Source organism: Heterodontus francisci, chromosome 18, assembly GCF_036365525.1.
Source record: "Heterodontus francisci isolate sHetFra1 chromosome 18, sHetFra1.hap1, whole genome shotgun sequence".
Classification (NCBI taxonomy): domain Eukaryota; kingdom Metazoa; phylum Chordata; class Chondrichthyes; order Heterodontiformes; family Heterodontidae; genus Heterodontus; species Heterodontus francisci.
The window spans coordinates 50,391,646-50,417,983 of NC_090388.1; the positions used below are offsets into that span (position 1 = coordinate 50,391,646).

Consider the following 26,338-nt stretch of genomic DNA (forward strand, 5'->3'; position numbering starts at 1 on the left):
CCTTAAGTGACCACTTAACGGCCACTTAAGGGCCCTTGCCTGCCTCCACGCATATTTTATCCGTGGCAAGCAGATGTGCCAGGGACGTGGAAGGCCACCCAACTATAGCTGCTGGCCTTTCCGCATCCCGGGGGGGGGGGGCCTGGCAATCGGGCACAGGGTGCCGATTGAGGGCCGCCCCCGTCTCCCAACCCAACCCTGGGATCCAAAACCCCCCTCCCCCCAAACGACCACCCTAGCCTCACCAGGGTACGAACGATTCTGTCCCGGTTCCATTGCGTCCTCCTCATTCAGCTGGGCTGCACTCTCAGCAGTGGCCACTGCTTCCGGTGGTGCTGCTGAGACTAAGAGCTGCCGGCCCGCTGATTGGCCAGCAGCTCACTGAGGCGGGACCTCCTCCCTCAAGTGGGTGGAAGTCCCGCCTCTGGCCAATTAAAGCCTGGGGATCCGTAAAATACGGGACAGGAAGGCTAACAGCCTTCTGATTTCAAATTCCTTGTTGGAAGCTCAAATTCAAAAACCTCCAACAGTCTCAAGGGCAATTAGGAATGAGCAATAAATACTGGCCTAGCCAGCGACGCCCAGATTCCTGAATGAATAAAAAAAAAGTCAGTCATGTGACCAAACTGGCCCGACCATGTCTGTTTGTGTATTCGGCCATCTTAGTAGTTAACCTGGAATGTTTCAATGTCTGGTAATCAAAAGTCCATTGTGGATTAAATTTGTCCTTTGAAGTACTTCTCTGTTGATATGCTAATATCTTTCTCCAGCCAAAGTCTCCAACTGATTTTTTAAAGCAAGTTCTTTCTTCACCATCAGCAGTTTAAAATCAATGTTCATGTGGCGAAATAAATTTCCCTCATTTTTGGCAGGTGGGGGGCCTGCCTGACAATATGTTGTGACCTGTGGAGAAGAGGAACTAGAAAAGACAGTGCACTTCTCCCACCTCGGTCATAACATATAATTGCGGGCTCTGTGCGGGATAACCTAACACCGACAACGTGCAATTGTAAGTGAGGTAGTAATAATTGAAAAGAGGAAAAGTGAAAAAAACAGGTTTCTTGTGCATTACAGCAAAGTTTACACTACTGGAATATTTTTGTCAGTTGCTCTGACCTTTCTGGGCAAGGAGGATGTATGCCTGAGTGATTTGAAAAACTTAACCCAGGTTAGACTACAGGATTTGACAGACCTGTTGGTGTTAGAGTTAATACCAGGGGCCAAGAAAGCAGACATAATTGAAGTAAAAGCACAACATTTGAAATTGGAAGAAGGCAGCAAACCAGAAGGTAGTGCAGTTGAATTAGTTAAAATTCAGTTACAGACGAGGCAGCTTCAACTTGAAAAAGAAAAAGCAACGGAAATGAAAAAAAGCTTGAACAGGAAAGAGAATTGACAACGAAAAAACTTCAATGTGATAGAGAGGAAAGGGCAAGAGAGAGCATTTCAAAGAGAAAGAGAAGATAGGGAATTCAAAGTTATAAAGCTGGAACTAAGTCAAAAGAGTGGCCTTGGTTCCAAGGAAAATTTTGGTGAGGGAAGATCTGACTCCAGCCCAGGACCAAGTGGAGAGCTGTTTAAGTTTGTGCAAGCCCTCCCAAAATTTGAAGAAAGGGATGTAGAGGCATTTTTCATTTTTGAAAAAATAGCCAGACAGATGAAGTGGCCGAAGGAAAGCTGTACACTGCTTATGCAAAGCAGGTTGATGAGCCGAGCTCATGAAATTTATGCCATGCTTTCTGAGGAGGCTTCCACAGATTATGAGATGGCAGAAAAGGCTATTCTCGCTGCTTATGAGTTGGTCCCTGAAGTGTACAGGTAGAAATTTTGGAACCACTGGAGATTGTCTGGGCATACTTATATAGAATTTGAGAGGGTAAAGCACATTAATTTTGATCACTGGATGCGGGCAATAAAGGTAGAGGCCACGTATGAGAATCTTAAGGAAATAATTCTCCTGGAAGAATTTAAAAATTCACTCCCTCCGTTGGTAAGAACCCATGTGGAGAACCAGAAAGTTTCAACAGCCAAACAGGCAGCAGAAATCATTAATGATAATGAGCTTGTTTATAAGCCCAAACACTTTGTCCATTACCCCCACAAACCTGAGAAGGATAGAAGGTGGGAAGGTGAAAGGAAGGCAAGTAGCTGGGGAGGAAAAAGGACAACTGGGTACACCCCGGGATTTCCTCCTCAGGCCAGAACAAAATATGCTGAGGGTGGAAATGAGGTCCGCAAGCCTAAGTGTTACCATTGTTACAAGGTGGGACACCTTCGTGCAGAATGCTGGAAGTTGTGGGATAAGCCCATGGGACTTACTGGGGTACACAACGACAATGCAAAGAAAGCGGTCCTGACTGAGAGTACGACAGATCAGGCTTTAGCTCTGACTGCAGCTGTAAAGCCAAGTACAAACACCATTGTGAGTGCGGGGGACGTAAACAGGATACCTGAGAGTTATAGGGAATTCTTGTCAAAAGAAAAAGTAATTCCTTATCCTTCAAATGAGGCAGGTAAACCTACAGTTATACTTAGGGTTAACAGGAGCCACCCAAACTCTTTTACAGGGGAAAGGCATAACTTTTCCACCAGAGAGCGCACTGAATGTCAAGGTTTTAGTGAATGGTATCGGCAGGGAGTATATACCCATATCTTTGTATTGGGTGCACCTGGAATATGACTTAATGTCTGGAACAGTAACCGTAGGAGTTGTCTATAGTTTGCCTATAGATGGAGTTAACCTACTCCTGGGGAATGATTTTGCTGGAGCGAAGGTGGTAGCTTCTCCAGCAGTCACGGAAAAACCAAGTGAAGTCAAAGAGACAGAACAGCTGCAGGAAAACGTTCCAGGAATTTTTCCTTCATGTGTAGTGACCCTAGCAATGGCTAAACAGGTTCCATTGTCGGAGGTAAAATTGGCACCACAGACAGATAGACGAATATCTGAAACTTTCTTTGGGGAGCTGGATAATCCAAAGGAAATGTTCACCAAGTCTTCTCTGATCAAGATTCAGCAAACTGATCCAGCGTTAAATAAAGTGGCACAATCAGCTCTAACTGAAGCTGAGGCATAAGAAGTTCCGGAAGGATACTATATTAAAAGTGGGATTCTGATGAGGAAGTCGAGACCTCCTCACAGACCTGTAGACGAAGAATGGATGGTTGTTCACCAGATAGTGGTAACGCCTAAGTATTGCTGGGAAACATTAAGGATAGCACATGAAATTCCTACAACGGGACATGTGGGGATCCGAAAGACCCTATCACGTATAAGTCGACATTTTTACTGGCCAGGGCTTTCCAAGGACGTGGCGCAGTCTTATAAAACATGCCATACGTGCCAGATTGTGGTAAAACCGTAATCTGCCATAAAACTGGCACCTCAAATTCCCATACCAATTTTTGGGGAACCATTTAATAGGGTGTTGGTAGACTGTGTAGGACCTTTACCGAAAACAAAAGCGGGACACCAATATATACTCACTATCATGGATTCGGCTACTCAGTTCCCAAAAGCCATTCCCTTTAGAACAATTTCTGCTAAGGTAGTGTAGAGAAGTTAACCCAGTTCTTCACTAGATATGGATTACCGATTGAGATTCAGTCGGATTAAGATTCCAATTTTATGTCTAAAGTTTTTCAGCAAGTTATGGATAATTTGGATATAACACAATTAAAGTCTTCAGCACACCATCCACAGACACAAGGGGCTTTAGAAAGGTATCATCAGACCCTCAAAATGATGATCACGGCATACTTGTCATGAATATCCCCATGATTGAGGTAAAGGGCTCGAATTTATTTTGTTTGCCACGAGGGATTCACCTAATGCGTCTACCAATTTTAGTCCTTTTGAATTAGTTTATGGACATGAGATAAGAGGTCCTCTAAAACTAATTAAAGAAAGGTTTTTAGAACAGAGGGACGTATATTCTGTGTTAGATTATGTATCCGTGTTCCTGGAACAGCTCACGAGAGCCTGCAAAGTGACTCAGGAACACCTGAAAGCTTCCCAAACAACCATGAAGAAATGGGCTGACAAGCGTGCCAAGACCCAAACGTTTTATACCAACCAGGGGATGAGGCGTTAGTATCACTGCCTTTACAGGGAGAACCGCTGAAAGCACAGTTCAGTGGTCCATATAAAGTGGTCAAAAGAACTGGTGAAGTAAATTATTTGATTGACACCCCAGATAGCTGGAAAAAGAATTAGCTGTGCTACATCAATATGTTGAAACAATATCATTGCCAGGTGGAGAATAAGCAAGCACAGTATGTCAGGTAGTAGGGAATGTGAAGGATGAAAGGGCGAATGAGGGTGAGGCAGAAGACGACTTAGACAATTCTCAAATTGAACCTCCTACTATCTGGTTAGCTAATAAGGAATTGTTAGGGAGATTGTACACTATGGTTTCATGTTTAGATGCCCAACAAGAAGACCTGACAAGACTACTCACAGCATTTAAAAGAATCTGTAGGGACAAAACCGTGTGTACAACCTTGGCCACATATAATGTGGATGTAGGGGAATTCTTTCCTATAAAACAGCATCCTTATCGCTTAAGTCCAGAGGAACAGGCCCAGGTAAAAGTAGAAATTCAAAACCTGTTGGAAAACCACCTAATTAAACCCAGTCAAAGCAGCTGCAGTTCCCCCGTGGTGTTAATGTCTAAACCTGATGGTTCAAATAGATTCTGCATAGGCCTTTTCCAATGTCAAGTGATGCCATTCAGGCTAAAAAATGCCCCAGTCGCTTTTCAGAAACTAATGAACCAAGTGGTAACTAGTGTTCCTAACTGTGTGGTTTACCTTGATGATGTGCTGGTATACAGTGACACGTAGAAGGACCACTTGGAACAACTAGAAGCTCTGTTTAGAAAATTACTATTGGCTGACAAACCTTGCCAAAAGCGAATCTGCAAAAGCGAAAGTGACCTACCTTGGGCATATAGCTGGGCAAAGACAATTGTTGCCAAGAACAGCGACAGTTCAAGCATTGGTGAACTTCCCTACCCCTAGGACTAAGCAAGATTCATGAAGTTTTTGGAGATTTGTGGTTTCTATCGCAAGTTTATACCAAATTTTAGTTGCTCCACTGACAGATTTGCTACAAAAAAAGAAAACCAAGGTAGTGTGGTTAGGGGAGAGCCAAGCATCTTTTGAGAGGCTGAAAGCAATTTTGATTAATGAACCAGTGTTGGCTGCCCCAAACTTCACTAAGCAGTTCAAGGTAACAATTGATGCTCGTGACCTGGGGGTCGGTGCAGTCCAGTTACAAGACGATGAGTTGGACAAAGAAAGGCCAGTGGGTTACTTTTCCAAAAAGCTGTCAACACCAAAAAAGATATTCAACAGTGGAAAAAAAAAACCCTAGGCTTATTACTAGCTCTTAAGCATTTTGAGGTCTATGTCTGCCACAACTACAAAGAGTCACTGGTACACATTGATCGTAACCCCCTGGCATTTGTGGAAAAATTCAAAAACCAAAATGTAAGACTATTCTGATGGAGTTTATTATTGCAGCCTTATCACTTAAAGATTAGCCACACTGCAGGGCAAAATAATATGACTGCAGATGCTTTATCCAGAATTTAACTTTGCCTTGAGTTATCGGAGTGAAAAGGTGGTACAAAACAGAACTGTATTCGCTGAACGACTGTGTGTGTGAAAATGTGTTGTAAAATATTTTTCATCTTCCGTTTTTTTCCTCACTCTTTGTAATGAAACACATTTGAAAACGGTGTTTCATTCTTCCAAGGGTGGAGGTGTTACGAAAGTACTTTCATTTTTTATTAAAATTTGAGAACTTGTGTTTTAAAACTGAAAAAAAAAAGGATTCCATAGATGCTGGGCTTAGGGCTGGATTTTATGTTGGGCGGAAGGGAGCTAGCCACTGACGTAAAAGTCGGTGGCGAACCTGCTTCCACCTAGCCTGGCGATCTGTCCTGCACTTTACAGGTCCTCAGACTTTAACTGTTCTGAGGCAGGACTTCCACCCACTTGAGGGAGGAAGTCCTGCCTCATTGAGCTGCCGGCCAATCAGCGGGTCGGCAGCTCTTAGTCCCAGCAGCACTACTGGGAGTGGTGGCCACTGCTGGGATTGCAGCCCAGCCGAGGACATGGAGCCAGGAGTCCAGGTAAGTTTGGGCTGCCTCGCCAAGGATAATCAGTCGGGCCCCGGCAAGGCAAGGGTGGTCATTTGGGGGTGGATGGGGGGCATCTTGGCTCCTGGGGGTGGTTGGGGAAGCAGGGGTGGCCCTTAATCGGGCACCCTGTGCCCAATTGTCAGGGCCTACCCCCAGAGTGCGGAGAGGCCACCAGCTTTTCCTGGGCAGCCTTTCCCGGCTCCAAGACGCCCGCTTGCCATGCGTAAAATCTGCGTGGAGGTGGACAAAGGCCCTTAAGTGGCCGTTAGTTAACTGGCAACTTAAGCGCCTTGATTGACCTGGGACGGGCGGCCCGTTTCTCGCCCCCTCCACCCTACGTAAAGTGGGGCGGAGGCAGGAGTGGGTCAGGAAGGCTTCCTGCCACATTTTACACCAACCATCTGGCTCGATGGCATGGCATAAAATTCCGGCCTTAGTTTTTTTTTTAAAAAGAGGTCATTGTAAGGTCTTTTGGACTTTTTTGTAAACGACCCTTACTGGTAGTCACCTGTCTTCAGATAATTACCCAGCAAGGACTTTTTGACTTGGAGAAGATGTTTACAGAGAAGTGCCAGATCAAGATTTATAGGGGTCAGGAGGCTTGACGCTTGAGATATTGTTTTGGTTTCGCTTTGGACAGGCAGTTGGGGTATGGAAAGTGTTTTGAAAAGGAGTTTAAAAATCAACCTGCAGGACAAAACCCCAGCTCAGCCTGTTGCATCTCTATGAAAAGCTTGCCAATGAGAAGCTCTTAGAAGCAAGTGTATGAAATAGAGAAATTGATGCTACATTCATCCTGAAAGGCCTGCCTGAAACCCCTGTTGCTGCATTTCTCCTGAGACGCTGGAAAAACTTGACGGATAAATCCTCAACAGCGCCTGAACAAACTGCTCCAAAGAAAGATCCCAGTGACAGCCGTCTACGGGTATTTGGGACATCAACCCAAAAAAGGGACAACTGACATCTTCCCATATCTTCTCTTTTTCTTCACGAATTAGCAAGTATTTGGCTAAAGTATTCTTTTTTGTCTTTTCTTGTAACAGAGCTCTAAGAAACAATCTCTATTTTTTTCAGTGTGTGAGAAGGACTAAGGTAAAAGGAAACTTTCATATTTTAATCTGTGTGTTAATGCTTTGCTTCATTACTGGTTATGTCTTGTTTTATAGTAAACTGATAATTTTGTTGTTTATTAAAGAAACCTGGTTGGTGTATTTTAATCTAGGATAAAGAGTGGAGTCTATGATTGATCGTATCGGTAACTGGGTAAACATTTAAATATATGTTGTGACCTGTGGAGAAGTGGAACAAGAAAATACCTGTCTCCCAGCAGAGGCAAGATGTAGCAAATTTTTACTTTAAAAGGCGGCCGTAGAGAGAGAGAGAGAGAAAGAAGCATCACCAAACAGCTTTTCCAGCTAAGGGGCTGGGAGAAATCCAGCAGCCAGAAGAGATGCGACCTGCTGTAGAATTCTTGATCTGTACTTATACACCAGTGAACTAGAAGTGATCCACTGTTTTCAACTGAACTTTCAACGAAGAGAGAAACCTACAAACACCTCAGGCCTGCAACCAATGAGAAGTTGACTTCCGAGAGAATTCAACAGGTTTACCGTGGCCCCCAAAACCTACCCCCACATACCCCTTTTACTCCCTATCTCTTTGTGTGCATGTGTGTGCATGAGCAAATGCGTGAGTGGAGGCACTTCTGACAATTTCTGGTTAAGGTGTATTGATCAATAAATAACTTACTTTCTGTTTTAAACCTACAAGAAAACTTGTCACTGTCTGTTTATTTGACAAATAAAACACCAAGGGGTTAAATCCTAATAACCAAAAACACTTGCTGCAGTCAGGTGGGAGTTGAACAGTGGGAACCACCCACACCCCTCACCACGTGCCGTAACAGTAAACTAATCAGGAAACCTACGGGAGAAAAGAAAATATTCTCATAACCTTGAAATCAATATTCTTCTGCTGGTGTCAGATTGACACATACAGATTTTCATTTTAACCTTTCCACAACTTCTTTCAGTAGGGTAATTGAGTTATGGCATCTTCATGATTTCACAACAATGCATCCCTGAGGTTGCCTAGTAGAAGCTGTGGTAAGGATTTTCCAGCCCCTTTGGGGACGCCCAGTAGTATTGGAGGCGGTGTGGGAGGTGGGGGCAAAGAAAAAAATCAGCATTGACTTCTGCCATCATCGCACCGGGTCCAGAGCAGCGGCAGGCGCAAAGTCAAGTGTGAATGGCATGCACTTTTGAAAAACAGGAATTAAGTAGTAGTTAAGGTGATTAAAGTTGTAATTGAACTGTATTTTACAGGCCCATTTGAATTTTCTGGCAAGCGCACAGGGGCCACGGTGTGTCAGAGCTTCAGTAGGTATATCAGGGTGGCAACGGGGCAGCAGCTGATGTCATTGTGCCTTCACAGGAAGGCTAGGGCAACGCTGCCAGAGCAATCTGCATTGAGGAGGGGAAGTTCAGGTGCTTTGGGGTCGAGTCTCCACAGTACCATCTGGCTTCTGGCACTAGGGTGCATTGAGGGGTGCAGGGTGTGGTCTTTGGAGGAAGCATCTGGTAGAATGGCAGTACCTATCTTGGTCATCATCGAGGCAGGTCCTCCAGCGAGAGGGAGATCCAAAGAGTGAAGAAGGTGCCGTCACAGAGATCCAGACAGCAGCAACTTCACAGCCACTTGCTGGGGAAGCGATAGAAGGCTGCAGAGAGGACCATGAGCAGGTGCCAGTGTGGAGCAGAAGATACCCTGCAGCAAGTGTGCACAGACAGAGGATAAGGTACCTCCGGATGTCAGAGCGACAGTGTCACGAAAGACTGTGCCTCTCCCCGCTGGCCTTCGCTATGCCGGCCTCGCTGACCACTTGGCCTTCCCCCACCGGCAGTGTTGCACAGGAGGTCTTGAGGGGATGGCTGAAGCAGGGCTGAAGGAAGCCTGAAGCAGGTCTGAAGGAGGCTCGAAGCAGGTCCGTGCATTCCAGTGCTAGCAGTCCGAAAAGACGGCACCAGAACATCCGTCAGCATCAGCTGGTAACATGGCCACTGTTGCCGTCCCACCTCCAACTGCTGAATGGTCAGCCCCTTGCCTGCTGACCGTTAACTGGCTGGCTGGCATGAGATTTTGACGAGATCGGGGATCGGAGCAGGAGCGTCAACACCACCCGATTCTGGCCCTGCCTTCCTCTCCTTGCCGATTCACGCAAAATCATGGCCTGTGTGTTTGCCAATAGGAATAAAACAACTGTGTTACCTTTTCTTTTCCTGTCTCTACTCTCTTGATTAGATATTGTACTATTGCACCTTGGAGGTTCAAAAGCTGTTGCTATGGCTATTGATTTTGTTACTGGGAGCTTAAATAAAATGTCACAAGACACTTTCAGGTAATGTCTGGCAAATTACAGGATTTGGTTAGAAGGGCAACAGCCTAGAAATTCGATTGCAGCAATAACGGGTGCACAGGGGGATGGGCAGCATTGCTTGTGTCTGTTCACATGGTCCCAGGCAGCATGCTAAATTTGTGTGGGAAACCCCATTATAATGAAACAGGTGTGCAGTGTGCATTGTTTGCAAGTTTGTTTGTGGGGTGGGTGTTGGAGGAGGTGGGGGAGACCGGAAATTGGTTGGATCTGACACTACTTAAAGGCAGTCAGCACCTCTTAAAAGCGTGGTGCACTCTGACTGCAGAAGGAAGAACGACAACAACTTGTATTTATATATTGTCTATAACGTAATAAAACATCCCAAGGTGCTTCATTATAGAGCAAAAATCTGACACCGAGCCATATAAGGAGATATTAGGGCAGATGACCAAAACCTTGGTCAAACAGGTAGGTTTTAAGGAGTGTCTTAAAAGAGCAAAAAGAGGCAGAGAAGCAAAGAGGTATAGGGAGGGTATTCCGGAGCTTAGGGCCTAGACAACTAAAGACACTGCCACCAATTGTGGAGTAATTAAAATCAAGAATGCTCAAGAGGCCAGAATAAGAGGAGCGCAGATACCTTGGAGGGTTGAAGGACTGGAGGAGATTACAAAGATAGTAAGTGGCAAGACCATGAAAGGATTTGAAAACAAGGGTGAGACTTTTAAAATGAAGGCATTCCTTAACCAAGAGGCACAGGAGTGATTGATGAACGGGACTTGGGAGTTGGAGCACAAGCAAAGTTTTGGATGACCTCAAGTTTATGGAGGGTACAACATGGGAGGCTGGCAAGAAATGCATTCGAATAGCTAAGTCTAGTGGTAACAAAGGCGTGGATGATGGTTTCAGCAGCAGACAGTTGCCAGGGAGAGGGATGGAGTTGGTGGCTAGGGAACGCAGTTTGTTACGGAGACTGAAGACGACAGCTTCTATCTTCCCAATATTTAATTGAAGAAAAATTCTGATCATCCAGTACTGGATGGCAGACATGTAGCCTGACAATTTAGAAACGTGGAGGAGCTGAAAGAGGTGGTGGTGAAGTAGAGCTGGGTGTCCTAAGCGCAGGTGTGTTTTTGGATGATATCGTCGAGGGGCAGCAGGTGAAAGAGAAACAGGAGGGGACCAAGGAAATAACAGTGCGGGAGCAGGAAAAGAAGCCACTGAAGTCTCACCACTGCCCTGTGTAATTGTAGTAAGACTTCTTCACTCTTGTACTCCAATCCCTTTGTAACAAAAGCTAACATACTACTTGCCTTCCTAATTGCTTGTTGTAGCTGTCTGTTAACTTGCAATGATTCCTATACAAGGACACCCAGTCCCTCTGAATGGAAACAGTTCCCACTCACCCACCATTCAAAAAATATTCTGGTGTTGTATTTTTCCTAACGAACTGGATAACTTCACACTGTGCCGCATTGTATGCCACCCGTCATGTTCTTTCCCGCTCACCCAACCTGTCTGTATCCCTCTGCAGCTTCTATGCATCCTCCTCACTGCTTACTTTTCCACCTAACTTTGTATCGTCAGCAAACTTGGATACATTACACTCAGTCCCCTCATCTAAGTAAGTAGCTGAGGCCCAAGTACTGATCCTTGTGGTAACCATTTTAACATAGGATATCAATGCAAAAACATGTATCTTTTGGAATTCTCATTGATAAATACACTTAATTTCCTGATTTCAGCCTACTATGATGGAAAGTCATTAAGTAAAGTTTTGTCAACTTCTATTGCAAAATCAAACAGGGTTACAACACAAATTACAGTGTTGCTTTTGGGTACCCTCAAACATCCAGATAAAAAGCTGCATTTTCAGAGGTTGAGAACATGAACAGATAGCAGATAAAAAAAACCTCACATTATTTAGCTTCACTGTGGAAAAATATTCAAAACTTGGTGCACTGAGTAACAAAGCAGGACCCCCTTGTAATTTGCCTGATCCACAGAATTGGGGAGGCTGTGGAGTAGTGGTAATGTCACTGGACTAGTAATCCAGAGCCCAAGCTAATGCTCTAAGGACATGGCAACGCCCACATCCCATGAATGAATAAAAAAAATTAGTATTTTAAACTTAAATAAGGGCAATTATGAGGGCATGAAAGCAGAGCTAGCTAAAGTGAACTGGCAAATCAGGTTAAGGGGTAGATCAAAAGAGATGCAGTGGCAGACATTTAAGGGGACATTTCAGAATACACAGAATAGATACATTTCAACAAGAAAAAAAAATTCCAAGGGTGGGACCCACCATCCACGGTTAACTAAAACAGTTAAAGATAGTACCAAACTTAAAGAAAAAGCTGATAATTGCACAAAGATGGGAGGCAAGTCAGAAGATTGGACAGAATATAAAAAAACAGCAAAGAATAACTAAAAGATTGATAAGGAAGGTAAAATTAGAGTACGAGAGAAAGTCAGCTGGAAATATAAAGACAGATAGTAAGAGTTTCTATAGATATTTAAAAAAGAAAAGTTAACAAAGTGAGCGTTGGTCCTCTACAATGTGAGTCTGGGGAATTAATAATGGATAATAAGGAGATGGCAAATGAATTGAACAGATATTTTGCATCAGTCTTCACTGTTGAGGAGACAAGTAACATCCCAGTATTAGCTGGTAGTCAGGAAATGGAAGTGGGGGAGGAACTCAAGAAAATTACAATCACCAGGGAAGTGGTACTGAACAAATTGTTGGAGCTGCAGGCTGACAAGTCCTCGGGTCCTGATGGACTTCATCCTAGGGTGTTAAAAGAAGTGGCTTGTGAGATAGTTGATGTATTAGTTTTAATTTTCCAAAATTCCCTAGATTCGGGGAGGTTCCGTTAGATTGGAAAATAGCAAATGTAACTCCTTTATTCAAAAAGGGAGGGAGTCAGAAAGCAGGAAACTACAGGCCAGTTAGCTTAACATCTGTATTAGGGAAAATGTTAGAAGCTATTATTAAAGATTATTATTAAAGCAGGGCATCTAGAAAAATTCAAGGTAATCAGGCAGAGTCAACATGGTTTTGTGAAAGGGAAATCATGGTTAACCAATTCATTAGAGTTCTTTGAGGGAGTTACAAATGCTGTGGATAAAGGGGAACTGGTGGATGTATTGTACTTAGATTTCCAGAAGGCATTTGATAAGGTGCCACACCAAAGGTTATTGTGGAAAATAAAAGCTCATGGTGTAGGGGTAACATATTGGCATGGAGAGAAGATTGGCTAACTAACAGGAAACAGAGAGTAGGGTCATTTTCTGGTTGGCAAAATGTAACAAGTGGTGTGCCACAGGGATCTGTGAAGGGACCTCAACTTTTTACAATTTATATAAATGACTTAGATGAAGGGACCAAAGGTATGGTTGCTAAATTTGCTGACGATACAAAGACAGGTAGGAAAGTAACTTGTGAAGAGGACATGTGGAGGCTACAAAGGGATACAAGATAGGTTAAGTGAATGGGCAAGGACCTGGCAAATGCAGTATAATGTAGGAAAGCGGATAATTGTCCACTTTGGCAGGAAGAATAAAAAAGCATATTATCTAAATGATGAGAGATTGCAGAGCTCTGAAATGCAGAGGGATCTGGGTGTCCTAGTACATGAATTGCAAAAGGTTGGTATGCAGGTACAGCATGTAATTAGGAAAGCAAATAGAATGTTATTGTTTATCATGAGGGGAATTGAATACAAAAGTAGGGAGGTTATGCTTCAGCTATACAGGGCATTGGTGAGACCACATTTGGAGTATTGCATACAGTACTGGTCTCCTTATTTAAGGAAGGATCTAAATGCATTGGAGACAGTACAGAGAAGGTTTAACCAGACTAATACCTGGAATGGGCGGGCTGTCTTACGAGGAAAGATTGGACAAGCTAGGCTTGTATCCGCTGGAATTTAGAACAGTAAAAGGCAACTTAATTGAAACATACAAGTTCTTGAGGGGTCCTGACAGGGTGGATGGGGAAAGGATGTTTCCCCTTGTGGGAGAATCTAGAACTAGGGATCACTGTTTAAAAATAAGGGGTCGCCCATTTAAGACAGAAATGAGGAGAAACCTTTTCTCAGAAGGTCATGAGTCTTTGGAATTCTCTTCCTCAAAAGGCGGTGGAAGCAGAATATTTGAATATTTTTAAGGCAGAGGTAGATAGATTCTTGATGAGCAACGGGTTGGAAGGTTATCGGGGGTAGGTGTAAATGTGGAGTAATCAGTTCAGCTATGAATTTACTGAATGGCGGAGCAGGCTCGAAGGGCTGAGTGGCCTACTCCTGCTCCTACTTCGCATGTGTACGTGCTGCTTGATAGCACTATCAACGACATTTTCCATCACTCTTCTGATGGTGGAGAGTAGACTGTTGGGCTGATAATTGGCTGGATTGGATTTGTCCTGCTTTTTGTGGACATGAGATACTTGAGCAATTTTCCACCTCGCCTCTCTTCGATCTTCCTATTTCATCTGCCACTTGTTTGCTATTTCTACATGTCCTCTTGAAGTTTAACACTATCGTCTTCACAGTTCACAATACTTCAAAGTTTTGTGTCATCCGCAATTTTTGAAATTGTGCCCTGTACACCCAATTTTAGGTCATGAATACATATCAAGAAAAGCAGGGGGGCTAACACCAACCCCTGGGAAATCCCATTATATACCAGTCCAAAAAACAACCGTCCACCACTACTCTCTGTTTCCTGTCACTCAGCCAACTTCATATCCATGCTGTTACTGTCCCTTTTATTCCATGGGCTCTAACTTTGCTGACAAGCCTGTTATGTGGCACTTTATCAAATGCCTTTTGAAGATCCATTACACCACATCAATTGCATTACCCTCATCAATCAACTCTATTATCTCATCAAACATTCACGCAAGTTAATAAAACACAATTTGCCCTCAACAAATCTGCGCTGGCTTCCTCAATTAACACACATTTGTCCAAGTGATTGTTAATTTTGTCCTGGATTATCGTTTCTAAAAGCTTTCCCGGTACCGAGATTAAACTGATTGGCCTGTAGTTTCTGGGCTTATCCTGACATGCTTTTTTGAACAAGGCTGTAACATTTGCAATTCTCTAGTCCTCTGGCACCATTCCTATATCTAAGGAGGACTGAAAGAATATTGCCTGTGCCTCCGCAATTTCCACCCTCAATTCCCTCAGTATCCTTGGATGCTGACTCATCAACTTTAAGTACACCCAGCCTATCCAATACCTCTGCTTTACCAATTTTTCAAACATCCAGTGTCTCAACTACTTCCTCATTCACTATGACTTTGGCAGCTTCTTCTTTCTTGGTAAAAACATATGCAAAGTACTCATTTACTACCACAGCAATCCCCCCTGTCTCCATGCATAAATCCTCTTTTAGGTCCCAATCCTCCTTTTACCACTCTTCTATTTATATACTTTTCAAACACTTTTGGATTCTCTTTTATGTTAGCTGCCAGTCTCTTCTCATATTCTGTTTGCTTCTCTGATTTGATCTTTCACTTCCCCTCTAAACCTTCTATTCTCAGCTTGGTTCTCAATTGTGTTATTCACCTGCCATCTGTCATATGCATTCTTTTTCAGCTTCATCTTAATCTCTATATTTCATTATCCAGGGAGCTCTGAATTTGTTTGCTCTACCTTTCCCCCTCGTAGGACTGTACCTTGGCTGTACCCAAACTATCTCTTTAATGGCAGCCCATTGTTCCACTACTGTTTTGCCTGCCAATCTTTGATTCCAATTTACCTGGGCCAGATCCATTGAAGTTGGCCCTACCCAACTAATTATTTTTCTTTCCCATAGCCAACCTAAAACTTATGAAACTATGTCCCCTAAGTGTTCCCCTACTGACACCTGATCCATCTCATTCCCCAGAACCAAAACCAGCAATGCCTCTTTCCTCACTGGAGTGGCACATACTGATGTAGAAAATTCTCCTGAACACACTCTAGAAACTCTCTGCCTATTACACTATTACTATCCCAGTCTATATTAGGATAATTTAATAATTTGGACCACAGCAGCCTCTTAGATGTTATAAATCAAGATAGCTAAATCTAGAAACCTTTACAAAGATTATTAAGACTAGCAGTATACACTATGAGCAAGTAGCAACCAAGTGACATTAAGAGGAACTATTGCTTTTTAATTGTGGTAAAGTGACTCAGCTAACAACACTTTACTCAGAAGAAGATCTTACAGCCATTTGCTTTAAATAGAAGGTGCTTATTCCTTGTATTGCTTCTTGACATACTTTATTGCACATTATTGTTGTTTTAAAACCCATCTGCATTTGATTTAATAAGAATTGGTTTTTAAAATTCTCAGAAATGGCCTACAATCAGCCTGATTCACAGCGCAATGTTGGGTGTCAGAAGTGTTCTGCTGGGATTCACTTGATTTACATCATCAAACTGTTGGAAGTGGAAGCTGTCATTTAGATTCTGTAACATATAAATTCAAACACTGGAGATATATAACAATAATAGAAGTAATCACTTGGAATGCGTGTGTCTGGGTATCGTCATAGAGGGGTCAGACGTCATGTTCAAATAACTTGTAGAATGTCCATGTCCTTTCATTTCATTCTAATCTTTTTAACCACGTCTAATACAGAGTAGAAATTACTGGACATAAAGTGGGATGCATTCCATTTACAGCACTGCCCATCACCTGGATAATCATACATGCAAAAAATCCTTTCTTCTATTTAAAAGAGTGGCTGATCATCACCCTCTCTGTAATTACTGTTCCATTGGCTCCTGACTAGAAGAAATGGTAATTGAACTAATTGAGACACTTAAATTCAGCAATTAACTGCAGTCCACAATATTAGTGTTCATATAAAAGAACAGTGCTGTGTGAAGTCAGGAAGCGCTCAACAAAATAGCTCATTGAAGTAGGAGGAGAATGTCAAAATAAGCTTGCAGCCTGCTGTGTCATCCAAGAAAGGAACGTGCCCCTGCTGCTCGAACAGAACTAATTATCCAACATACTACACAAGCAGACTTTGGGTGACATGTGAAGGAAAAAAGGTCTTTTTAAAAATAGTTTAAAAATATACCAGCAATTAAGCCACAACTATACACATAAAAAGGCTCTTCAGTGCTTCAAGTTATGTTCCTTGAACTAAAATAAGTATTTTGGAACAATTCTACCATATAATTTGCTAAATTATCAAGAAAATAAAATTGAATCACTAAAATCTAGTTCCTAACAACCTTATTTTTAAAAAAAGGCACATCCAAATTTTCAGCTTTATTGCAAAACAAAGGATATGCAAATCTTACAAATCCTGAAATTGCCATGAGTCCAAAACTGGCATTATCCCAGATGCCAATGACACCAGAATTCCCAATCCATTGTTCTCTCATAAGAATTCAAGATTCACTTAGAATTTAAATTACTAGTGCTGGATTTCAGCAATTATTCCAGGTTGAAAGAACACATCTGGCTCTTTGCTGCCTGAAGCTTAAGTGCTGAAACTTGATTTTTCATATCTCAGTCTGTCATGTTAGACCCCCACCTACCAAGAATGAGGCACATCAATTTTGTCATGAACATTGATTTTTAACTGTTGTTGGAGCAAGGAAATGACTTGTTAAACAGATCAGCCATGGCCAGAAAAAACATTTGCATACTAACAGACATCGAAGGTGAGGAAGGGCATTCCACATAAGGAGGATACAATCCACAAGAGCCAGGACTGGTTGGAACAGCTGGTCACATGACTACCTGGCTGTTCCAGGGTTCTCATTCGAACTGGCCACAGAGAATTTGAAGGCAGAGTGTCTGTTTGCTCCTGGACTGAGAAGATCTCTTCTGTCTGCTCCATTCTCTTTCTCACAAGCCTCTGAATCCACTGAAGACACATGAACCCCAGGAGAGAAAAGTCCCCTACAGCGAATAAGGTTTAAGAAGAATACTGGGCGCCAACGAAAAGCAAGATCTGCCTACAATCAAGGACTCTACAGTGAGCTTGAAGAACCGCAACAACAACTCTTCAGATATTGCCTCAAACTTTTCCACTTTATTTTTCTTCTGTATGTGGGTATCGCGTATGTATGCTAGCGTGGGCACGTTGTGTATCCGTAGGCGTCAACCAAATTAGAGTTTAAGTTTAATACATTTCAACTGTTCTTCTTTAAACCTAAGAAAGCCTGTTTGTGCTGCTTTCTTTGCCTTATAATTGGAAAGTGGTGAACAAGTATTCACCAAGGGGAAACTAAAACACGGTGTGTTTAAAATTAAGCCCTGTTACAGTAAGACCAGGTGAAAGCTGAAAGGGAACCCTGGACCTCTTTCGCACCTGGTCGTAACACAGTCCCTGACCCCTCTCCCCATTACTCAGTGGTTGTACTCTATCAGCAGGTGATTATGGGGGAATGAGATATGTAACATGTCACAGGCCAGTAATGTTACTTTTACCACATCAATGCAAGCCTCCCTGGGTAGGTCTGAGCAGACAGAATTAATTATCTTGTCAGAATTGACAGACTATCCTGGCAAAACAATTAAGTCTAGAACTAGACCAAATAGAAATTCCACAATAACTAGAAATACATGAATACAGAAGCTGCTCACATTTTTGCACTGATGATCTCAATTCTTCAATGAAAAGAGCATTTTATATTTTAAAACATAATTTAGTTACAGATAGTTCTCTGGTGCAAGAACACTACAGGAACTTGTTATGCTTCCTACAGAAATAACTAGCATCAGTGTCCTATTCAACAAGCCATTCAAAAAGCAGGATGACCCCCATCTTAAATTGCAAGAACTTCTGGAAATACATCAGCACAAGGCAGAACGTACTAAATTTGAAAGGAAATGGGTGCAAAAGTAGATAGGTGTTATACGAACATGCTGGAGGCTGAGGAAATGTACTGGCATCCCAACTGCAGTATTGCGTCCTGTTCTGGTCACCACACCTCAGGAAGGATGGGAGGGTCCTTGAGAGGGTGCAGAGGAGATTTACCAGAATGGTTCCAAGGATGGAGAATTTTAGTTACAAGGTTGGGTTAGAAAAGCTGGGTTTGTTCTCCTTAGAACAAGGGAGATTGAGGGAGATTTAATAGAAGTGTACAAGATTATGACAGGCTTAGATAAGTTAGACAAGGAAACGGTGTTCCCATTAACAGATGGTACAAGGACCAGGGGACACAAATGGAAAGATTTGGGCAAGAGATGCAGAGGGAATATGAGGAAACACTTTTTTATGCAGTGGGTGGTAATGACCTGGAATTTGCTGCCCACAGGGGAGGTGGAAGTGAAGATGATCAATGACTTCGAGGAGTTTGGATGGCCACCTGAAAGAAATAGACTTGCAGGTCTATGGGGATCAAGCTGGGGATCGAGCTGGGGATTGGGACTGACTGCATAGCTCTATGGAGAGCTGGCATGGACTCGATGGGCCGAATGGCCTCCTTCTGTTACGTAAATGACTCTATCTGCAAATACTGAAAACTGGTGTAATAAGATCATAAGAAATAGGTCATTCGATCCCTCGAGCCTTCTCCATCATTCAATAAGGTCATGGCTCATCGATTGTGTCCTTAACTCCATCTTCTTGCCTGCCCACTACCCCCACCAATAAACCTTGACTTCCTTATAGATCAAAAATCTGTCTACCTCAGCCTTGAATATATTCAATGACCCAGCTTCCACTGCTCTCTGGGGAAGAGAATTCCAAAGATTAATGACACTCAGAGAAGAAATTTCTCCTCATCTCCATTTTAAATGGGAGACCACTTATTTTGAAACTGTGTCCCTTAGTTCTAGATTCCCACACCAGGGGAAACATCCTCTCAGGATCTACCCGGTCAAGCCCCCTCAGAATTTTATATGTTTTAATAAGATCACCTCTCATTCTTCTAAATTCCAATGCATATAGGCCCAACCTTTCCTCATAAGACATCCCTTCATCCAGGAATCAGGCTAGTGAACCTTCTCGGAACTGCTTCCAATACAAGTATAGCCCTCCTTAATTAGGAGACCAAAATGGTACACAGTACTCTAGGTGCGGTCTTACCAATGCCCTGTACAGTTGTAGCAAGACTTCCCTACTTTTATACTCCATTCCCCCTTGCAATAAATGCCAACATTCCATTTGCCTTCCGAATTACTTGCTGTACTTTATGATTCATGTACAAGGAAACCTAGATCCCTCTGTACCACAGCTCTCTGAATTCTCTTCTCATGCAAATAATATTCTGCTTTTCTATTCTTCCCGTCAAAGCGAACAATCTCACATTTTCCCATATTATACTCCATCTGCCAAATTTGTGCCTACTCACTTAACTTATCTATATCTCTTTGCAGATACTTTGTGTCCTCCTCACAACTTGCTTTCCTACCGATCTTTGTATCATCAGCAAACAATACTCTTGGTTCGTTCATCCAAGTCATTAACATAGATCATAAATAGTTGAGGCCCCAGCACTGATCCCTGTGGCACTCCACTAGTTACAGTTTGCCAACCTGAAAATGCCCATTTATCTTAAATCTCTGTTTCCTGTTAGCTAACCAATCCTCTATCAATGCTAATATTTTATCCCCAACACCATGAGCTCTTATTTTATGTGGTAATCTTTTATGTGACACCTTATCGGATGCCTTTTGGAAATCCAAATACACGACATCTAGTCGTTCCCCTTTATCCAACTTGCGTGTTACATCCTCAAAGAACTCCAATATATTAACACGATTTTCCTTTCATAAAACCATGTTGACTCTGCCTGACTGTATTATGATTTTCTAAATGTCCTGCTACTACTTACTTAATAATGGATTCTAGCATTTTCCCAATGACAAATGTTAGGCTATAGTTTCATGTTTTCTGTCTCCCTCCTTTCTTGAATAGAGGTGTTACATTTGCAGTTTTCCAATCTGTTGGGACCTTTCCAGAATCAAGGGAGATTTGGAAGATTACAAGCAATGCATCCATTATCTCTGCAGCCACTTCTTTTAAGACCCTAGGATGGAGGCCATCAGGTCCAGGGGGCTTGTCAACCTTTACTCCCATTCGTTTTCCTCGTACTTTTTCTTCAGTGATAGAGATAGTTTTAAGTTCTTCCATCCCTTTTGTCTCTTGATTTTCTACTATTCTTGGGATGCGTTATGCGTCTTCTACTGTGAAGACAGAAACTAAATGCTTTTTCAAAGTCTCTGCCATTTCCTTATTTCCCATCGTTAATTCCGCAGTCTCATCTGCTAAAGCACCAACTTTAGCTACTCTCTTCTTTTTTATACACTGATAGAAGCTTTTACTGTCTGTTTTTCTATTTCTTGCTAGTTATTCTCATACACTAATTTCTCCCTTTTTTATCATTCCCTGCTGGTTTCTAACATTTTCCCAATCTTATGGCCTACCTCTAATCTTTGCAGCATTGAATGCCTTTTCTTTCAATTTGATGCCATCCTTTACTTCCTTAGTAAGCCACGGATGATGCAGCCATCTCAGAATCTTTTTTCTCAATGGAATATATCTTTGTTGAGAGTTATAAAATATCTCCTTAAGTGTCTGCCACTGCTTCTCTCCTGTCTTACCTTTTAACTTATTTTCCCAGTCCATTTTAACCAACTCTGTCTTCATACCCTTGTAATTGCCTTTATTTAAGTTTAAGACACTTGTTTCAGACCCACATTTCTCACCATCAAACAGAATATGAAATTCGATCATGTTATGATCACTCTTGCCCAGAGGATCCTTTATTATGGGGTCGTTTATTAATCCTGTCTCATTAGACATTACCAGGGCTAAAACAGCCTGCTGCCTGGTTAGTTCCTGGTTGTTATAAGAAGCTGTCCCTAATACACTCTATGGACTCATCCTCCATGCTACTGTTGCAATTTGATTAGTCCAATCTATATGAAGATTAAAATTGCCCATGATTATTGCAGTACCTTTTCTACAAGCTCCTATTATTTCTTGATTTATACTCTGTGGCTAATGTAGCGGTCCTTTAGACTAATCCCAACAGTGACTTCTTTCCTTTCCTAGTTCTTATCTCCACCCAAACGGATTCTACATCTTGATCTTCCGAGCCAAGATTACTTCTCACTATTTTACTGATCTGATCCTTTAGTTATTAACAGAACTACCCCACTGGGTGGCACAGTGGTTAACACTGCAGCCTCACAGCTCCACCGACCCAGGTTCGGTTCTGGGTACTGCCTGTGCGGAGTTTGCAAGTTCTCCCTGTGATCATGTGGGTTTCCACCGGGTGCTCCGGTTTCCTCCCACAGCCAAAGACTTGCAGGTTGATAAGTAAATTGGCCATTGTAAATTGCCCCTAGTGTAGCTAGGTGTTGGGAATGTGGTAGGGAATACGGGGTTAATGTAGGATTAATATAAATGGGTGGTTGTTGGTCAGCACAAACTCGGTGGGCCAAAGGGCCTGTTTCAGTGCTGTATCTCTCTATCTACCTCCTTCTCCTTTCTTCCTATCCTCCTGAAATGTCAAATACTCTTGAATATTTAGTTCCCAGCTTTGGTCATCTTGTAACAGGGAGGCAGTGGCAATGTCACTGGACTAGTAACTCTAGTTAATTCTCTGGGGGCATGGGTTCAAATCCCAACACAGCAGATGGTGTAATTTGAATTCAATTAATGAATCTGGTATTTAAAAAAAGCTAGACTAATGCTGATCATGAAACCATTGTGGATTGTTGTAAAAACCCATCTGGTTCACTAATGTTAGAGAAGGAAATCTGCCATCCTTAGCTGGTCTGGTCGACATGTGATTCCAGACCCACAGCAATGTGGTTGACTCTTAGATGCCCTCTAAAATGGCCAAGCAAATCACTCAGTTGTATCAAACTGCTACATAGTCTAAGAAAAGGAATGGAACCAGATGGATCACCTGGCATCAACTGGTGGTGGGACACCAGAGGTGGCAGCACAGTAGTATAGAGTCAGGAGGGAGTTGCCCTGAGAGTCCTCAACATTGATTCTGGACCCCATGAAGTCTCATGGCATCAGGTGAAACATGAGCAAGGCAATGTCCTGCTCATTACCACCTACACAACACCACCACCATCCCCCCGCCCCAACCCCAGCTGATGAATCAATACTTCTCCATGAACACCAATTGAAAGAAGCAGTGAGAGTAGCAAGGGCACAAAATGCACTCTGGGTGGGGGACTTCAATGCCCATCACCAAGAGTGGCTCAGTAGCACCACTACAGACCAAGCTAGCTGAGTCCTCAAGGACACAGCTGCCCATCTGGGTCAGTGGCAGGTGGTGAAGGGAAAAACCTACTCGAGCTCATCCTCACCAGTCTACCTGTCGCAGATGCATCTGTCCATGATAGGAGGTAGGAGTGACCACTGGACAGTCCTTGTGGAGACAAAGTTCCATCTTCACACAGTGCAGATTGCAAGCTGAGTGGGGATGAGGTGCTTCATTTTTCTACTTTTTTTAACCCTCCAGTATTTGGTTCTTGCTTCAGTGCATTGGAAAGTGCTGGTTGGTGAGTAACTGGCAAGCTATTCCATGTATACTAAATAGTCTGTAAAGTTAAGGTGTGGCAGGGCAGCTCTGCCAAGTAGAATGTACAACCTGTGGCATGTGGGAAGTCATGGACGCACCACGTGTCCTAGACAAACACATCTGCAGGAAGCGTCACCGGCTGCAGAAGCTTGAGCTCCGGGTGTCGGAACTTGAGCGGCGGCTGGAGTCACTGTTGTGCATCCACAAGGCGGAGGACTACGTGGATAGCACATTGAGGGAGGTGGTTACACCACAGGTTAGGAACATGCAGGCAGATAGGAAATGGCTGTCTAAGAGAACCAGGCAGGTAATGCAGGAGTCCCATGATATGATCTCACTCACTAATCGGTTTTCCATTTTGGTACTGTTGAGGGTGATGGTTTCTCAGAGGAGTGCAGTCAGAGCCAAATTTGTGGCACTACAGGTGGCTCAGCTGCACAGGTGGGAAGGAAGAAGAGTAGAAGAGCAGTAGTGATAGGGGACTCATTAGTTAGGGGAACAGACATGCATTTCTGCGGCAGTAAATGTGACTCCAGGATGATGGGATGCCTCCTTGGTGCCAGGGTCAAGGATGTCATGGAACGGCTGCAGGATATCCTTCTGGGGGAGGGTGAAGAGCCAGAGGTCGTGGTCCACATTGGTAACAATGACATAGGTAAGAAGGGGGATGAGGTCCTGAAAGCAGATTTTAGGGAGTTAGGAAGGAGATTAAAAAGCAGCACCTCAAATCAGTAATCTCAACATTATTCCCAGTCCCACGTGCAAGTGAGCATAGGAATAGGAGAACTGAGTGATTGAACACATAGCTGGAGAACTGGTATAAGAGGGAGGGCGTCAGATGTCTCAGACACTGGGACCGGTTCTGGGGCAGGTGGGACCTGTCCAAGATGGACGGGTTGTATCTTAGCAGGACTGGGACGAATATCCTCACAGGGAGATTTGCTAGTGCTGTTGGGGAGGGTTTAAACTAAATTATCAGGGGGATGGGAACCTGAGAGGGAGCTCAGATTGCAGGGAAGCAAAACTGGTAACTTGTCAGGGGTGTGGGATCCAGGACCAAGTATCAGAGAGGAATACCAAGGTGCACAGAATACTGGGCGAGATAGCTAGCACGAGAGTAGAGAACAGTAAGTTATTAGGTGGGGTCAGAGTAAGGGAGAAAGTAATAAAGTCTGAATCAGGGTTTATGTGAAAGCACAGCGTGTGGTTAACAAGGCCAGTCAGGTACAGGCGCAGATTGCCATGTGGAAATATGATATTGTGGCTAGAACAGAGACCTGGGCCATAGAAGGGCAGGACTCGGTGTTAAATATTCCTGGATACAAGGTGTTCAGGAAAGATAGGAAAGGGAAAAAGGGGGAAGGCTGACGGTATTGATTAAGGAGAGCATTGCAGTGCTGCAGAAAAAGAATGTCCCAGAAGGTTCGGGGACAGAATCAATTTGGCTACAGCGAAGGAACAAAAAAAGTGCGGTTACGTTGCTCGGTGTTGTTTATAGGCCACCAGCTAGTGGGAAGGACGTGGCGGAACAAATTACAGAGAAGTGCAAAAATTATAGGAACAAACACTGGCGGGCAAGATAAAGGAAAATCCCAAGGTGTTTCACAAGTACAAGGGCAAGAGGATAACCAGGGAAAGAGTAGAGTCCATTAGGGACTAAAGTGTCAATCTGTGTGTGGAGCCGGAGGACATAGGTGAGGTTTTAAATGATTACTTTTCATCTGTGTTCACTATGCAGAAGGACGATGTAGGCGTAGAGATCAGGGAGGGGGATTGTGATATACTCGAACAAATTAGCATTGAAAGGGAGGAGGTATTAGTGGCTTTAGTGTGCTTAAAAGTGGATAAATCCGCAGGCCCAGACGAGATATATCCCTAGTTGTTATGTGAGGCAAGGGAGGAGATAGCAGGGGCTTTGATGCAAATTTTCAAATCCTCTCTGGCCACAGGAGAGGTGCCAGAGGACTGGAGGACAGCAAATGTGGTACCATTATTCAAGAAGGGTAGCAGGGATAAACCAGGTCACTACAGGCCAGTGAGTCCAACATCAGTGGTAGGGAAACTATTGGAAAAAATTCTGAGAGACAGGATTAATCTCCACTTGGAGAGGCAGGGATTAATCAAGGATAGTCAGCATGGCTTTGTCAGGGGGAGATCATGTCTAACAAACTTGATTGAATTTTTCGAGGAGGTGATTAGATGTGTAGATGAGGGTAAAGCAGTTGATGTAGTCTACATGGACTTCAGTAAGGTTTTTGATAAGGTCCCATAAGGGAGATTGGTTAAGAAGGTAAGAGCCCATGGGATCCAGGGCAATTTGCCAAATTGGATCCAAAATTGGCTTAGTGGCAGGAGGCAGAAGGTGATGGTCAAGGGTTGCTTTTGCGATTGGAAGCCTGTGACCTGTGGTGTACCGCAGGTATTGGTGCTAGGACCCTTGCTGTTTGTAGTGTACATTAATGATTTAGACATGAATATCGGGGGTATGATCAGTAAGTTCACAGATGACACGAAAATTGGTGGTGTCGTAAATAGTGAGGAGGAAAGTCTTAGGTTACAGGATGATATAGATGGGCTGGTAAGATGGGCAGAGCAGTGGCAAATGGAATTTAATCCTAAGAAGTGTGAGGTGATGTATTTTGGGAGGACTAACAAGTAAAGGCAATATACAATGGGTGGTAGGACCCTAGGAAGTACAGCGGGTCAGAGGGACCACGGTGTACTTGTCCATAGATCACTGAAGACAGCAGCACAGGTAGATAAGGTGGTTAGGAAGGCATATGGGATACTTCCCTTTATTAGCCAAGGCATAGAATATAAGAGCAGGGAGGTTATGATGGAGCTGTATAAAACGCTCGTTAGGCCACAGCCTGTGTACAGTTCTGGTCGCCACACTATAGGAAGGATGTGATTGCACTGGAGAGGGTGCAGAGGAGATTCACCAGAATGTTGCCTGGGCTGGAGCATTTCAGCTATGAAGAGAGACTGGATAGGCCAGAGTTGTTTTCCTTAGAAGAGAAGGCTGAGGGGGGAATCTGATAGAGGTATACAAAATTATGAGGGGCATAGATAGGGTAGATAGGAAGAAACTTTTTCCCTCAGCAGAGATGTCAATAACCAGGGGGCATAGATTTAAGTTAAGAGGCAGGAGGTTTAGAGGGGATTTGAGGGAAAAAAATTTCACCCAGAGGGTGGTTGGAATCTGGATCACACTGCCTGAAGGGGTAGTAGAGGCAGGAACCCTCACAACATTTATGAAGTATTTAGATGAACACTTGTAATGCCATAGCATACAAGGCTATGGG

At 43.3% G+C, this 26,338-nt stretch overlaps 1 protein-coding gene across 5 annotated transcripts in view; it reads right to left on the minus strand.

Moving 5' to 3' along the window:
- The window catches only part of itfg2 (integrin alpha FG-GAP repeat containing 2), a 131,601-nt gene that overhangs the window by 42,222 nt on the left and 63,041 nt on the right, over nucleotides 1-26,338 (minus strand). The window contains exon 9 of one of the 5 annotated variants that reach the window (XM_068050717.1): nucleotides 16,914-17,436. The exons of the other annotated variants lie outside the window; for them this stretch is intronic. Within the exon in view, the coding sequence (XP_067906818.1) occupies nucleotides 17,180-17,436 (257 nt within the window). The 3' untranslated portion in view covers nucleotides 16,914-17,179. Of the gene's footprint in view, nucleotides 1-16,913; nucleotides 17,437-26,338 lie in introns of those variants that run through there. 5 annotated transcript variants of the gene reach the window in all.